Source organism: Neophocaena asiaeorientalis, unplaced genomic scaffold (assembly GCF_003031525.2).
Source record: "Neophocaena asiaeorientalis asiaeorientalis breed wild unplaced genomic scaffold, Neophocaena_asiaeorientalis_V1.1 scaffold254, whole genome shotgun sequence".
NCBI classification, from domain to species: domain Eukaryota; kingdom Metazoa; phylum Chordata; class Mammalia; order Artiodactyla; family Phocoenidae; genus Neophocaena; species Neophocaena asiaeorientalis.
In genome coordinates this window covers 7,309,832-7,327,186 of record NW_020174705.1, presented here as the reverse complement: position 1 = coordinate 7,327,186, position 17,355 = coordinate 7,309,832, and the positions used below count along the sequence as shown (strand labels likewise).

Here is a 17,355-nt window from a genome sequence, read left to right as displayed (position 1 = left end):
CTTCATCAGTGCTCGGTGTTCCTGGGGGCCTTCACTCTCCAGAAATTCCAGCCTTCTCACTTGGGGAGAAAAGTCCATATGTGGAGAGTCACAGGTGTGTGTGGTAAATGTTGTAGGCGTGCCACTGAGCAGTTGAGAGCCTAAGGAGATACAATGGACCTTAACCACACCTGAATCATCATAAATCATCGTATCCTAAGAGCTTTCGACCTAAATCGGGGGTTGGCTAAGCCCTTTCCAAAGAACTAATTTTTAAGTTGAGGCCCCCGCCCCCGAAAAAAGAAAGAAATAAAAAGGAAAAAAAAGGTGGGGATAAGAGTATTTCAGTTAAAGGGAACAGCATGTGCGGATGCTCAGAGGCAGGAACAAACTTCATGTGTTTGAAGCCTGGGTTTGTGAGGCTGGCGAGGCAAGCAGGGCCTCAGGGCTGCAGAGTTGCACAAATCCAGATCTCACTGATTAAAAAAATGTCGGCTTTCCCATGATACTCAATGCTTCATAATGAAAAGTAACCTTTCTTCCCGGTATCCCGACATCCTCCCTTCCTTCTGCCTTCCTCTTTTTAAATTTTTTTTTAAAGAGTAAAATAGGATTTTATAAGAATTCCTTCACACATCCATTCAAAAACTACTGCGTATCTGTCATATGCCAGGCGCCGTGCTGGGCACTTGGAATGTAACAGTGCATAGGACATGGCAGTAACTGTTCTCTTTGAGGGTGGTAGTCTAGTGAGAAAATTAGATGGCATATGTGAACGCACAGCAGATATTCAACAATTGTTGGAAAAGAAAACATTTTCCCTTTGATTCTCCCCACTTTTCAAGTATCAGAAGCCTTGCCCCAGCTGTATCAGTCTAGGGATGTTGATGACTTGAAGAGATTAAGTTATTTGGACGTCAAGACCACATAAATCTTTGTATTCTCTAGTGTGCCTGGCCCCAGGATGTGCTCAGTCAATATTTGTTTGGCTCCATGGATGCCCCCAATTCGGGCTCCCTCTGCTTCCCGGCTGCCCGCAGATTGCTGTCCGTGGTGCTGAAAAGCAAATTCCTGCTTCTCAGTATGAGGCAGCGCAGGTGCTGATGCCCTCCTCTTTCTTTTAAATATTTCTTCTTTGCATGTTTGAAATGCACTCCTCCCCTCTTCTCAAAGCGTTTCCACATATGCTAATAATTATGTTGGTATGACTCTGCATAGGTCACAAAGTACTTATACCCACCATCATTACACCCCCATGGTGCCCTTCTGAGATTGGTAAGTATGAGTGCCCCCATTTTACAGCCGAGAAAACTGAGGCTCAGAGAAGACAGGCAATTTCTCTGGGCTCACACAGCCTGTAAGATGCTGATTTAAGACTCAAAACCAGCCTCTGGAATCCCTGTTCAATGCCCTTTCTCCACCAGTCCTGTACCAACATGGCGCCTGGTGTGGCTTGAATCCTAAATGCTGTGCTTCCTTTGCATTCTGCCTCAGGAGCCTTCAGGTTTTATCCTGCCTCTTCAGTTGACTGGCTGAGTAATGATAGCATCCGATATTTGATGTGCTCCATCCCTCCCCAGATTCATTGAAAAACATTACTCTCTGTGCTTTTTAGAGTGACCGAGCATGATTCAGGCACATTATATCAAAATCCTCAGGAAAAGTAGAATGATCAAAGCTTACAAGGTTGTCTTTACAAAGGGGCCAGGAAGAAGTTCTCCTTATGCAGACGAGAGACGTGGGACCTAGTGAAGGAAAATGCATGTGCTGGGTGGAGGGCCACCATCCACCCTGCCATCACCCCTTCTCTTGGTTCTGGTCATAGCACCTTGGTTTTCCTTTGGGGAGCCAGCTATGTTTGCCAGATAAAAGACAGGACACTCAGTTAAAACTGAACTTCAAATTAAACAACAATAACAATTTTAAAAGTATAAATGTACCCCAAATATTGTATGGAACATATTTATACTAAAATTTTATTATTTATTTGAAATTCAAATTTAACCAGGCACACTGTGCTTTCATTTGGTACATCTGGCAGCCTTGACACTGCTTAAACTCAAATGGTTATGATGGGACCAATTCACCCTGCCTTGGTTCCAGGAGCAGGCAGGCGATCCAGGCTTGGCCAATCAGAGCCTTCTATCCCTATCACTCAGAGATTGGTTCAGAGACGGGGATATGGGCTTCGATTCTGGAAATGTGGCTTGCACCACTGAGAAAGAGATTTGTTCTTTTTGTTGGGGTTGCTAAGCAGTGAAAGGTAGCTCCTGGGGTCCAACAAGTGAGAGTCTGAATAAGAATGAAGCCAAGAGAGGAAAAACATTTGAGAGACGGAGAGAAAGGGAGAGAGAAGAGATTAAACCTTAAAGACATTATTAGGGGTCCTGGGACCAGCCTTATTGAATTTTACCTTCATGTAGGCTCCCTAATGTAGATGGAACAGTGGAGGACTGGTTGGATGATGATGCAATGGAAGATAACAGTAATAAGGTGATGGAGTTGAAGGCAAAACCATCAGTGGGGATGGTAATGGGAGAGATCAATCTTAATCAAGATGGTGGTTGAAGGGGTGATGCAGTAGAATGTGTGTAAAATCAAGGGGAGGCTGTGTTCTCGCTGATGATGGCTCTGTTCAGTGTGTTGATGCTGCTGATAATGGAGATGAGGATGCCAATGATGAAGATTAAGATGGTGGTGGTAAGAGAGAATAAAGCAACAAGGAAAAGAATGGTTCTCAGCCTTAGTCTATCCCCAAGTCCTATCAATTCTACCCCTCTCAATTAAAAAAACAAAATCTATTTACTTCCCTCCCTCCTCACTGCTGCCACCACCACAGCCTAAGCATCCAAGCATCTCTTGCTGCTTCTACTTCTATGTTGCTCCTAACTGGCTTCCTCACTTCCTTTCCTGTTTCCTTACAGTCTCTGTTCCACACTAAAGCCGATACGGAGAGTGAGATTTTAAAAATGTAAATTACAGCATTTCACTACTCTTCTCAAAACTGGTCAGAAGCCTAGACTAGAAACCAAACTCTTTATTGTGACCCCAGGACATGCATGGCCTGGCCCCAACCTATTCCTCCAGTCTCATTTCCCTCTACTTACTCCTCTCTCACTGTGTTCCAGCCTGATTACTCTTGGAGTTTCTCTAAAATGTACCAAACCCTTTGTATAAGCCATCCCCTAGGCGTGAAATGCCTTTATATTCTTTGTGTCTCATCATCCATGTCACTTCCTGGATTCCGAATCCCAGGGAGACCTCCCCTCTTTTACTTTCTCTCAGAGTACCCTGTTCAAAGCAAGATTTGTTGAAGGATTCTCTCCCCAATTCATCAAATTTTGGGAGTTGGCACAATATTTCCTTAAGAACGTGTCACAGGAGCGCCAAGATTTTGGTCTCTCAGCCATAAAGGGCAGCCTCCAGGGGCCTTTGGTAGCTGCAGCCCCTGAGGCTGGTCATCTTCAGCTTCTAGAAGCTTCTTCTATTTATCCCGGTGTGCCATACAAGTATGATGTTTTTCCTCTGCATTCCTGGCTTTGAAAAAGCTGGGAAGCCTACACCACACACTTCTTAAGGGTAGGGGCTGTGTTTGGATTGTTTATGGCTATATTTTTAATATAAACTGTAGTGTCTGCCCCATCGTAGGCACTCAAGAATCTTTCTTGAAATAATGAAAGGTTTCATGGTGGTGAAAAAGGTGGTGGAATTGATAAGGGTGATGGTGATGATAAAGAAGAGGATGGTGATGATAAAGAAGAGGATGGTGATGATAAAAGAAAAGAATGGTGATGGTGATGATGGTGGTGGTGGTGGTGGTGCTGGTGGTGCTGGTGGTGGTGCTGGTGGTGGCAGTGATGGTGATGAAGACTTTGGTGGTAGAGATGATGGACTCAGAAGACGTGGCCCATTGCTTTAAAGAACTTAAAATTTTTTTAAAAAATTTTATATTGGGCAATAGTTGATTTACAATGTTGTGTTAGTTTCAGGTGCACAGCAAAGTGATTCGATTATACATATACATGTGTCTATTCTTTTTCAAATTCTTTCCCCATTTAGGTTATTACAGAATATTGAGCAGAGTTCCCTGTGCTATACAGTAGGACCTTGCTGGTAATCTGTTAAAGAGCTTTTATAAAAAAAACCCTGATCTGTCTTTTTCCTCTGTAGCCAGCCTAGAAAAATCAACTGAAGGTGGATTTTGGAGGAAGGGTGGTTGAAGCTGGAGCGAGAGGCTATTGAAGATTACCTGCAATAGGAGGGAGAAGGGTCGGGGGAAAGTGAGGAGTGGGGGTGAGGGGCTGCGCTAGGGCTGGGAGTGTTGACTGAGGTGGGGTTTGTCTGGTATGGGGTCTGAGGGAGTAGCCGGGGAAGGTCCCAGGGCGCAGGTGAGGGGCTGAGGGGCGGAGCCAGGGTCGGAGGGAGGGATCGAGGTCCGGAGGCCGGCTTTCCGGCTCCGAGCTCAGGGACGCGGGAGGCGGCGCGTGGGGCAGCGGGCGGCGCGTGGGGTCCCGGCTCGGCGATGCGGGTGCACCTGGCAGCGCTGGCCGGCGCGGCGTCGCTGAGCGGGGCGCTCAGCTTTGTGCTCCTGGCGGCCGCCATGGGCACGGACTTCTGGTACATCATTGACACAGAGCGGCTGCAGCGGAGCGGCCCGGGGGCGCGGGACCCGGCAGGGGCCTCCAACCGCAGCCAGCTCGAACCTCTGAGCTCGCACTCCGGCCTCTGGCGGACCTGCCGGGGTAAGGATGTACCCGGGTACCCGGGGCGGTGGCCTCCACCGCCGCCCCTGCGCGGCGCCGGGCTCGCTCGGGACTTGTTGCTTGGAGCGCATCCGACCCCCAAGCCCCGGGGCGCGAAACGCGGTATCTGGGGTCGGAAGGGCAGGTGGGCAGGGCTTCTGGGGCTGCCTTCGCAGTTCCGAGAGGCGCCGGGGCGAAGCCTCGGTCCGGGGTCCGAACCCCGGGGCCCCCGCCCACCGAGTCCTCTGCCCCATCCAGTCCAGAGCCCGTGCGCGCCGCTGATGAACCCCTTCTGGCAGGAGAACGTGACCTTCAGCGACTCGAGCCGACAACTTCTCAGTGAGTCCGGGGAGGGTGGGATGGGGGAGGACCCGGGGCTGGACACCAGTTTGGGAGCTTTTGTCCAAACAGCAGGCGAGGTGGGGTGGGGGGCGTTGGCGCTGCGTTGGAGAGGGCGGTGGGGGCGGCCTCTGGCACCGGCGGGAGAGGGGAACGCGGGTAGGAGCAGGAAGCGGGGTCCACTTGCTCCACCCGTAACGTGTGGTTGAGGATTCATTCAACAAACGTTGGCTGAAGGCTTTCTGTGCGCCAGGCACCGTGCTGCTGCCGAAGGCCCAGGCCAGGCGCTCAGGGGGCGCACAGACTAGCTGGTGAGACCGAGGTGGAAGTGCGCAGTTACATTTCAGAGTGACAAGCAGCACGAGGGAGGGTGGCTGGGAGCCCGAAGAGACACCTAAACCAGCCCGGGGAGCTGACTGTCACAACCCCCTGTCAGCCTTCTCTGCATCTTCGGTGTTGAGAACAAGCGCTTGGCAGTAGCAGGGATGCAGTAAATATTTGTTGAATGATTCAGGAGAGGCAACCAGGAGACAGAGGACGGCTCCCTGTCGCCAGGGACCATGTGTCTGTTGTTCCTGGCTGATTTCCCAGTGCCTGGCACGGTGATTGGAACTCTGGAAAGGTGGGAGGATAGAATTTGAGAAAGCAAACGGGCTGAATAAACAGTGGAGGAAGGAGGGAAGTCAAAGTCATAGTTCGATTCACTGAGGCTCGCAGCTGGCCAGACATGGAGCTGAACGCTCTCCATCTGTGTCCTCATTTCACCTCCACAGCCTCCCTATGAAGTTCTTTGTCATCTCTGTCTTAATCTTTATTTTTCCAAAGAGGAAACTGAGGCCCAGAGAGGTACCACAGAAAGGACATGATGCAGAAATGAGGACTGAGTTCCATAGACCTTGAAAAGTATGCACAGCTTTTGATAGACTTACTGAGTGAGGCCTGGGGATGTGACTCTTAGAATGAAGACAAGTCCCTAGCATGGCCCACAAGGGCTGCCAGGGTCCCTCTCCAACTCCACTCTCCCCTTTGCTCTTTCCTCTCCGGCTATGCTGGCCTTGGTCCAGTTCCTGGAGGGGTGCTAAGTTTCCTCCTGCCACAGGAACTTTGCACATGCCATTGCCTCCAATTGGAGTCTCCCTGCTCCCATCCTTCCAGCTTGACTTGGTCAGCTCCTACTCGTGCTACAGGTTGTGTGGCATTTTTTTCGACCCTGAGCTCCATGAGGGCAGGGACCACGTCTTTCTTGCCACTGCTGGATTCCCTGTGTTTAGCACAGAGCCTGGTATAGAGTAGCCCATGAGCCAAGGTTTGCTGAGCAGGCATGAGAGTGAATGCAAACTCTATTATTTAGAGGTGGAACTCAATCCAAATTTGTTGAATGACTGAATGAGTATATGAATGAACCAGACTGTTTCTCTAAAGTCCAGTGGTGGGCTGGAAAATACTTAACAATTGGCTGTCTGCGGGAGGGGAGAGTCTTGATTTGTGGCATCTGCCAATCTCTGTGGTGTAAATATTCCCACTGTGGTCAGTTTCCGGCTGTCAACATGATGCCAGCTGGCTCCTCATATTGCTGAAAACTTAACAGCTGACTCTGTGATATAATCCAGCTCCAGCACACCACTGAATGAAGTTCCATTGAAGGAGATATCCCCTAGATGCTTGGAATATGAGGCGGGTGGAGGAAAGGAAGTGGTCTCATGAACTCTGTCCTCAGCCCCAAGCTGTGCTAGGAGGAACTTTGGGTGTTCTCAGAGCATATCAAGAGTAATCAAGAATTCCTGTTCAGAAACTCCTGTGTTGGCTAACAGGCTTCTGAATGTAGTGCTGTGGTCCACAGAGAAGGCTGGAGAAGGTAGCAAGGAGATGGTGTATCAGCTACTACAGCCTTACAACAAAGTTCGTGTCTCTTTGGACTTTAAATCGTTCCTGTGCAGCTTATTTTATTTAGTATTTTTATTTTATTTATTTTTGGCCGTGTCAGGTCTTCGTTGCTGCGCACGGGCTTTCTCTAGTTGCGGCGAGCGGGGGCTACTCTCTGCTGTGGTGCGTGGGCTTCTCATTGCGGTGGCTTCTCTTGTTGTGGAGCGTGGGCTCTAGGCACGAGGGCTTCAGTAGGTGTGGCATGCGGGCTCAGCAGTTGTGGCATGCAGGCTCAGTAGTTGTGGCGCACGGGCTTGGTTGCTCCGCAGCACGTGGGATCTTCCCAGACCAGGGCTCTAACCCGTGTCCCCTGCATCGGCAGGCAGATTCTTAACCACCGCACCACCAGGGAAGTCCCCCCAGCCTCTTTTCGATGCAGTCACATCTCTGGTCCTTTGCTGGGCTGGGCGCTGGCATTCAGCCTGCTCATCACATCAGTGAGTAAACTGGATGGCTAACCACGGTCACCACTGGTCTGGCCTCTTCATGAAACTTGATAACGAACCAACCGTGTGTCGTCCAGGGTTTTGAGAAACAGGCAAAACTCACATCCACAGTCTGTTCATCTGTTCCCTTGGCCCTAGGTCTAACCCCCCCGCTTCACCACCAACTAGGCACGTGGCCTTGGGCAAATTTCTTACCTCTCCGAGCCTCAGTTCCCCCATGGGCAAAATGAAGATAACTGTCATGTCTCCTCATAAGGCTAATTCAAGGATGAAGTGGGAGAGTGTATTTAAAGAGCCTCATGCAGTGTCTGGCTCCTTTAAGTCTGCCATAAGTGTTAGCTGCTCTTACTACCATTGTATCAGCAGAGAGAGGAGGCTGCCGCTTCAGACCTCGTGCTCACTGCACATCACCCCCAGAGAGAGCTTTTTCACAGAATCTCTTTATCCCCAGAAAGAGTTTTGAATGTTGTCCAAGTTCTTTTATTATATGAAGACGTTTCATTCCCTTTATGCAGAGCCCACAGAGGAGAGAGGCCAGGCGACAAGCAGCGTGTTCTGTGAGTCAGCCTCCTAGACAAATCCCCGTGGGGGCGTATGGGAAGAACCATTGGTTTTCCCTCCAAGAAAATCCAAGCAGGTAGCCTACTTCAGTACCCAATAAAAATCCACCTTGCTTGGATGTTTTATCTTCCTGATTAGCTCTGGGGATGTCATGGGTTTGGTTCCCTGGCTAGGGACTGGAATTTGTTTTGGTGGTGGGGGGGTCTTCAAATTCAGCACAGTTTACATAAAAGAGCCACAGTCTAGAACCAACCAGGCTAGCTGTACCAGCCAGGAGTCTTTTGATGGTAAGTGACAGAAACTCAAATCATACTAGCTGAAACAGAAAAGGAATTCCTGGTCCACGCAACTGAAAAGCTCAAGCCCCCTGGGATCCAGAGCTAAACTCAATTTCTTTTTCTCCTCTCTGGGCTTTGCTTCTGTTTGGGTTCTGCTTTCAACTAAATCCTCTCCAGAATCAGCAACCTAAGCAGAAGGAGCCTGTTGCCCAGTCATTCTGCAAAACCTCCAGGTAGGTCTCTGACTGGACTAGATTGGATCATGTGCCCAGGTCTGAGCCAGTCAGTGTGGCCGAAGGGAAGGAATGTGCTGATTGGCTGAGCTGAGTCATGTGCCTCTCCCAGCAGGATGTGGGGGGTGGGGTCAGCCACATCATAGATAAGGGCCCTCCTTCCTCCCAGCTGTGTGACCTCTGGCCAGCCACCTGCTTCCATAAATGGGCTGTTTTATAAACAGCAAGGTCCTACTGTATAGCACAGGGAACTATATTCCATATCCTGTGGATGGAAAAGAATATGAAAAAGAATGTATATATATGTATAACTGAGTCACTCCGCTGTGTAGCAGTAGTTAACACAACATTGTAATTCAGCTATACTTCAATAAAATAATAAATTAAGAAAATAACTGGGCTGTTTTGAGATGAAATGAGATCACGGAAGGAAAGCATCCAGCGTAGGGTATCACCCAAAGCAGGAGGTCAGTTATTGTCTCCTCCTTCTGCTCTAAGTCATATTGTCTCCCTGAACCTCAGCCTTCTCATCTGTAAAATGGAGCTAATCATTGCAAATGCCTTTGCTTAGTGCTGGGGATAAAACATGATGAGACAGGTGGGGTCCTTGCCACATAGGCTTAGTGTCTAGTGCAGGAGACAGATAATAAACACATGGACCAGTGAATAAATTAACATAAAATGGCTTCAAATAGTAGTAGGTGTAACAAAGGAAATAAAACAGGGGCATGTAATAAAAGGAGGTGGGGACCACTTTCAGTGGAGTGGTTGAAGGGCAATAAAAATAACAGTCAATGATTACAGAACAGGTGCTGTGTGCCAGACCCTGTCCTGAGGTCTTTACATGTTTAACCCATTTAATCTTCACAACAGACCCACGAGGCAGGTACTGTTATTATACTCCTCACTTTTCAAATGAGGAAACCGAGGCACAGAGAGGTTAGGTAAGTTACCAAAGTTTGCACGGTAACTGGTTGATCTGGGATTTGGACCCATAAGTTTCTATTCTTTTAGAATGATGCTACACCGAGGGTAATTCCAGTATAACGTGAGCGTGCCAAGACCGGAGGCCACGGCAGACCAGGGGAAAAGTTCCTAGCCTGTTTCTTGGGTTCAGAGTTCTGCTATCCTCCACTGCCTACAGTAGGAACTCAACACGTGAGAACTAAGATTACCATGTAGAATTAATAACACTAATAATGTTGACAGGTCATTTTTTTCCATCAAGAGCAAATACGTACCAAGTGCAAGAGATCTTTTCGACTCAGAAGTGCTTTGTTGCAAAGGAAAAGCAAACCCAGAAAAATGCCAAGTCGTTCACGCCAAGGATAACTGTGTGAAGGATTCATTATTGCACTGTTCAAAGAATAGCTCGATGGAAAAAGCAGCCTTGCAGAATGCTTGCGAGGTCAGGAAGCCCCGGGGTGGTTAGCGAAGTAACAGTCCTCCTCTTAAAGAGAGCAGAGAAGTATTATTCTCCAGAAACATCAGAAGCTCTGGCGAAAGAAGGAAGTCTCAGGAACCATTTCCCAAAGGGGAAAGTGTCACTATCTTTATTTTCAAACCTTGTCAGTATGACTTGGAGACTCCAAGAAATGCTTAGAGATATTCAGTCCTATTATGCCTGGTAAGGAAGTGGATTTTTATGATTTTTGTAAATTTTCGAGTCTACTGTCATCAGAACATAGCTTCCTTGATGACGGGGCTGCATGTTAGTTATCTTCCTGATCTCCAACATTATTAGTATTATTAACTCTAGACGGTAATCTTAGCTCTCACGTCTTGAGCTACTGTAAACACTGTAGTGGATTGAAAGGTATCACCGTCCCCGCCCCCCAAAAGATGTGTCCACATCCTAACCTTCGGTACTTGTGAATGGGACCTCATTTGGGAAAAGTAACTTCGCAGGTGTAATTGAGTTAAGGCTCTCGAGATGAGATCATTGTGGATTAACCTAAATCCTGTGGCGAGTGTCCTCGTAAAAAAAGGAGAATCACAGAGGAGAGAAAAGAAGGTCATGAGAAGACGGAGGTGGACAGAGGGATGCTGACACGAGCCAAGGAATGCCAAGGATTGCCGGCAACTGCCAGAAGCTGGAAGAGGCAAGGAAGGATTCTCCCCTGGAGTCTCTGAAGGGAGCGCGGTCCTGCTGACACCTTGATTTTGGACTTAGGGCCTCCAGAACCGTGAGAGAATAAATTCCTCCTGCTATTAAGACACCTAGTTTGTAGTAATTTGTTATGTCAGCTCTAGGAAATTAAAACAACGATCTCATCTATAGAAGTGCACCCCCCTCACCGCCCACCCTGTTTTTCTGCATCGTCACAGTCGTGTCCTTTGTGACACTCGGTCTGTAATTATCCCCTTTATTTCCTGCTAGTCTGTCTCCTGTACTGGACTGTGGTCTCCATGAGGGCAGAGACCTTGTCCCCTGCAGCATCCCCAGGCTCTATGGGGCCCATAGACGTTTGTTTCTGAGTGAGATGTGACTGGAGGTGGGGACATTTCCAAGTAGAACATAACTCAGAATCAATATTTATGTCCTCAGACAGCAGTCCTGAAAATCAGAAAATAAAAAATACCAAGGCACATACCAAAAATATATATATACTAAACCAATTTCAGCAGGAGATCTTACAGCTTTCCCAGGGGTTGTCCTGTTCTTGCACAGACATTTATTTGAACATGGACGCGAACTCAGCAGCAGCGTTGTCTGGGGACCTCACACATGGGACTGCTGGGCCAGACCAGCTCCGGGAAACCTCATTAATTTCTAAATGAGAAATGATTTCATTTCTCAGCCATCATCTGGAAGCAATGCCATGCAGGAGACAGAGCTTACAGAACCAGGTTTTCACACCAGCTGTTGTGCTTCCTTTCCCAAAGTTTTTCCTTAAGAAAGAAAAGAAAGAAAGACGGAAGGAAGGAAGGAAGGAAGGAGGGAGGGAGGGAAGGAAGGAGGGAAGGAGGAAGGACTACAGGTCCCGCCCCCTGGAATCACATTTTATCGTGTGACAGCCCCAGAAAGGAAATCAGCTTTGTCTCCTCGACTTGCCAAGGCTGGTGGCATTTAGGGTCTTGAAGACAAAGTGATACGATCACAGTGGAAGTCTGACTGAATGATTATCTTCATCATCTTTATTGTTGGCAGGGTTATGGTTTATTTAATACTTGCTCTATGGAACTCCATTTTCTCCACACGCATTGTTCTTATGATAATACCATGAGCTGCACATTATGACCTCCATTTCATGGATGTGCAGATGCGGTTCTGAGGATTAAGTGACTCACAAAAGACATGCAATTTGGGGTCAGAGGAGGGTGGTGGTGGATGCTGGTGGCACTTTTCTGAGTCGTTCTTTCTCTGGCCTCCCCCTTTCTCTCCTGCTCATCCCCCCACCTGTCACTCTTCTCCAGCAGAGGACGATTCCAGTGGCTGGGAAGGACATGAACTCCTGCATCCTTGCTGGCTTTGCTCCCTGCTGAGCCCTGGAACCTGGCAGGTGCTGGATACACACTTGTTGACTATCGCCTCTGTCCTCTGGTGAAGCCGCATTCCTTCACGTCTTAGCTGCGGCTCAGCCCCTGTGAGATTTTCTCAAACACCCCGGCTGAGTTGGGTCCCACTCTAAGTCTGCTCTCTGTTCCAACCTTCATGATAATGGTACCATATTGACACCCACCCAGATCTCCCACTGAACTCTGCTCTACTGTAAACCACTGCTTGGAGTCCAGCAGGCATCTCACCCTTGACAAGTCCTGGTATCCACCGCAGCCCACTCTGCCTCCCCCATCTTTCCCATCTTGGCAGATGGCAACTCATCCATCCCGTGGCTCAGGCCCTAAATCTCAGTGTCACCTTGCCCCTCTCTTTTTCTCCTACTCTCATCAAAGTGGTTGCTTGTTTTACCTTCAAAATATACCTGGGACCTGACCACTTCTCACCACCCCACTGCTTCCATCCAGGTCCAGGGTTATTGCAGTAGCCACCCAATGGTCTTCCTGCTTCCAGCTTGGTCCCTGTACTGTTTTCTCGGCCAGCTGAGAAGTTACCGCAAGCTTGGTGGCTTAAAACAACAGGAATTTATTGTCTCAAGTTCTGGAGGTCAGAAGTCCAAAATCAAGGTGTCAGCAGGATTGGTCCTTCTGGAGGTTCTGGGGGAGAATCCATTCCAGCCCTCACTCCTGGCTTCTGGGGGCTGCCGTCCATCCTGGGTGGTCCTTGGCTTGTAGAAGCATCACTCTGATCTCCATCTCTGTTTTCACCTCATCTTCTCCTCTGTGTTTTCTCCCCTTTCTCTTATAAAGTCAAAGAAGATATACAGATTGCCAACAGAGACATGAAAGGATGCTCAACATCACTAATATTAGAGAAATGCAAATCAAAACTACAATGAGGTATCACCTCACACCGGTCAGAATGGCCATCATCAAAACATCTACAGACACTGAATGCTGGAGAGGGTGTGAAGAAAAAAGGAACCCTCTTGCACTGTCGGTGGGAATGTAAATTGATACAGCCACTGTGGAGAACAGTATGGAGGTTCCTTAAAAAACTAAAAATAGAACTACCATACGATCCAGCAATCCCACTACTGGGCATATACCCTGAGAAAACAAAAATTCAAAAAGAGTCATGTACCACAATGTTCATTGCAGCTCTATTTACAATAGCCAGGACATGGAAGCAACCTAAGTGACAATCAACAGATGAATGGATAAAGAAGATGTGGCACATATATACAATGGAGTATTACTCAGCCATAAAAAGAAACGAAATTGAGTTATCTGTAGTGAGGTGGATGGACCTAGAGACTGTCATACAGAGTGAAGTAAGTCAGAAAGAGAAAAACAAGTACCATATGCTAACACATATATATGGAATCTAAAAAAAACAAAAAAGGTTCTGAAGAACCTAGGGGCAGAACAGGAATAAAGACACAGACATAGAGAATGGACTTGAGGATATGGGGAGGGGGAAGGGTAAGCTGGGACGAAGTGAGCGAGTGGCATGGACATATATACACTACCAAATGTAAAATAGCTAGCTAGTGGGAAGCAGCCGCATAGCACAGGGAGATCAGTTCGGTGCTTTGTGACCACCTGGAGGGGTGGGATAGGGAGGGTGGGAAGGAGGGAGATGCAAGAGGGAAGAGATATGGGGATATATGTATACCTATAGCTGATTCACTCTGTTATACAGCAGAAACTAACACACCATTGTAAAGCAATTATACTCCAATAAAGATGTTTAAATAAATAAATAAAGTCATTGGGTCTCACCCGAGATGAGCTCATCTGGAGACCCTGGACTTCGTTACATCGGCAACGACTTTTGTCCCTAATGAGGTCACATTCACAGGTTCCTGCTGGATGTGAACTTGGGAGCCGCCTTTCAACCCACTACGCCCTCTGCTGTCCACTCTCAATATAGTGGCCAGAGCGACCTTTAGAAACTGAAGTTAAATTCTAGTTTCTTCCGCCCCAAACTGTCTGGTGGCCTCCATCTCATTCAGAGAGAAGTTCAAAATCTTCCCGATGGCTCAGGAGCCCCACGTGAGCTGCTGTTAACTCTGCCTTCCTCCTGCACTGCCTTCCCCTCCCTGACTCCCCGCTGCCCTCGCCGGCTTTTGCCAGCCTCAGCCGCACCGGGCACACGCCCTCCCATCTCAGACTCCACCCCCGCCCCTCCCTGCGGCCCCTCCCTTCCGGCCCTTGCGCAGCTGCCTCCCTCGCCTTCTTCAGGTCTTTGCTCCAATGTCGCTTCTTCAGTGGAGCCACTGCTCCGGCCCCTCCTCTGCTTTATTCACGCCCCGCCCCAGGAGTTTGTCACCACCTCTCAACTTTGTCACTTATTTGTTCACTTGCTTGAATCCACACAGCCCGACGAGGTCAGGAGTCCTGGTGGCTTTGCCGCTGAATCCGCTGTGCCGGGGACAGAGCCTGGCACAAAGCATGCACTCAGTACACATGTGCTGAGTGAAGAAGCGAATGAACAAGGACCATACTTCCCTCGCGGGGTGTGTGAGAATTACTTGAGCTGATACTCATACAGCACAAAGTCTGGCATAGCTGAGCCTCGATAACTGTTGCTATTAATAATATTATTATCATCATCATCATTATTATTTTTTGCGGTACGCGGGCCTCTCACTGTTGTGGCCTCTCCCGTTGCAGAGCACAGGCTCCGGACGCGCAGGCTCAGCCGCCATGGCTCACGGGCCCAGTGTGGGATCCTCCCGGACCGGGGCATGAACCCGTGTCCCCTGCATCGGCAGGCGGACTCTCAATCACTGCGCCACCAGGGAAGCCCTACCACCATTATCATAAGCAGCAGTGGTGTTGATTTTTTCCCCCAGCGTGTGGGTGCTGGGCCACAGGAGGTGCTCAGTGAATGTCTGTTGATTAACAGAAGGATGTTAGTAACCTGCTGTCCTCCTGTCTCCCTAAGCCATGCATGGGACGTTTGTGATTCTGCTGCCCCTCAGCCTTATCCTGATGGTTTTTGGGGGGATGACAGGGTTTCTGAGCTTCCTCCTGCGAGCCTCCCTCCTTCTCCTGCTCACGGGGACCCTCTTCCTCTTTGGAGGTAGGTGCCCACCCTGCACGGGGCCTGGGTTCCAGGAGGGGCTGTGCCCGATCCCCTAGAAGCGAAGGGTTGGGGGGGGTCCCATCGCTTCTGGGGCTTGCTTCCCCCTCCTGTGATCTCCTAGCTGGAAGGGATCAGTAACTCCCCACCCAGGGTCCCTGGGTCTGTGTTCCCAAGAGAGAAGAATAGGAGTGAGAGCAGATTCTGAGAATCACTTTGATTATTTCACAGAAGAAGTGTGTTGTGAGAGCGTCAGCGTTAGGGCCATGGGCTGGAGGGAGACCCTCACTCTGGCCACCCTCAGTCTTCCATGTGCACCTGCCATCCTGACAGGCGTTGCTTTGATTGATTAAAACCAAACTCACAGCTGGTTGTTTTATGGCCTCCCTGCTTCTGGTGCATTTGAAATGGACCTTAAAAAAGAACAAGAACAGTAATGACACACACACGCAGAATCCATGGAGGGAAATAAAGAAAAGTAATGCCTGGAGGTGAGAATACGGTGAGGCTCTGATCCCCTCCACCCACCTGCTATTATTATTAATATTGGCATTAATAGTTTGCCCAGTGACTAATTCTCCAAACAGCACCTTCCAGGGGAGCTCTCCTGATGGAGAAATTCTCTAATTTGCCACGAAACAGGCAACGAGCACTTGGCGTGTGGCAGGTGCCAACGTGGAGCTGAGATGTTCATTTAAATTAATAAAAGTTTAAAGAGCCGTGTGGGGCCAGTGGCTATGGGACTGGACAGTGCGTTCTAATAACGTATGCATGGAGCACTGCCGTGTGCAGGGTGCTGTTCTGGGGGCTGGGCATCCAGGGTGGACCCTCTGGAGCTCACATTGGGGCAGACAGGCATTGGTTAAGTCGTTTCACAAACAAATTCTGACCTGGAAAGTGATGGAGGGCCATGTGATGCTGTGAAACCCCACGGTGGGTTGGACTGGCTCGGGGGGGGTCCAGGAATCGCCAGGAGCTGAGATGCGGGGATGGGCAGGAGTTACCAGTGGCAGGAAGGGAGGAGGGAGCACACTGGGCAGAGGGACCGGCAGTGGGAAGGAGGGGCAGTGCCCAGGGATGGGGGTCTGATCTGCTCTCCTTTGCAACCCCTTCAGCCTTGGTGACCCTCGCGGGCATCAGCGTCTACATCGCGTATTCAGCCGCCGCCTTCCGGGAGGCGCTGTTTCTCCTGGAGGAGAAGGCCCTGCTGGACCAGGTGGACATCCGCTTCGGCTGGTCCCTGGCCCTGGGCTGGATCAGCTTCATCGCCGAGCTGCTCACCGGGGCGGCCTTCCTGGCAGCAGCCCGCGTGCTCAGCCTGAGACGGAGGCAGGACCAGGCCATCTGAGCCCCGATGCCTGGTCGTGGTGGGAGGGAGGGACTTGGCGTGGGGGCCTCATGGACCCATCTCGGTGGGCTGCGGCTTCCTCTTCCTCAAAGGCCACCACCTGAGAGCCGCTGTGGACCGGGCTCCAGCCCTGGCTGCTATCTGAGTGCTGCCTGGCACGGTGTGTGCTCTGTCTAGGCACATGTGTCTCGTGTGGGCTGGAGGAGGCTGAGTGCCAAACCCATGAAAAAGCATCTCCTTCGTCATGTACAGAACTTACTGACTGCAACCTCCGTGAGTCTCCTCTGGCTTCCCTTCATCCTCACTCCTGCCCTTTGGATGGGTTTCTCTCCTTTGTTAAGGAAACGGAGGACCAGAGAGGTTAGGTAAGTGTTGCAAAAACACACAGCAAGCTAGAGGCATGTTCTCCTTTATCACGGCTTTTCTGAGCAGGTTCATGCCGGCTGGCTGCGACGTGGATCCTGTGTGTGGAGGATGCTGCGTCTCAGACACTGGGCTTCATCCTTCCCGCGACCTGGAACCAGGCAGGAGGCACCGTGGGAAATTGGAGGGCAGACAGCAGAGATCTGGGCTTCGCAGCAGCCAGGAGGTGGACGTGTCCTCCCTGACCCCAGCCGGGCTCGCGCTCACCTGGTCTAGAGTCCTGAGCCTCAAGCAGAAAAGGCTCAGTTAATGCAATGATTCTCCGTGGTCAGCGACTCGCTTTTGAAACAACACAGAGTCATCCCAGAGATGAAAGCCCCTCTTGGACATTCAGGCGGTCAGTGGTCCCATTCATGTGTCACTTCACAGGTGCCGGGAGGTCCTCGTGGGAGGAGAGGAAGGGTCAGCAAGCCACCATCAGCGGGAAGGGCAATAAGCAAACTTGTGATGCCCAAGAAGCACTCACTGGCAAGCTCACCGCGGAGGAGAGAATT

At 49.7% G+C, this 17,355-nt stretch overlaps 1 protein-coding gene across 2 annotated transcripts; it reads left to right on the top strand.

Moving 5' to 3' along the window:
* The first annotated feature begins 4,501 nt into the window (after positions 1-4,501).
* Positions 4,502-16,438, top strand: TMEM114 (transmembrane protein 114). 2 transcript variants are annotated; one of them, XM_024759820.1, is made up of 4 exons: positions 4,502-4,721; positions 4,980-5,060; positions 14,953-15,090; positions 16,206-16,438. In XM_024759820.1, exons 1-4 carry the CDS (start codon positions 4,502-4,504, stop codon positions 16,436-16,438), a joined length of 672 nt encoding a protein of 223 aa, XP_024615588.1. The 2 variants fall into 2 exon arrangements, with proteins under 2 accessions (XP_024615588.1, XP_024615589.1); XM_024759821.1 differs by lacking the exon at positions 14,953-15,090.
* Positions 16,439-17,355: the final 917 nt, after the last annotated feature.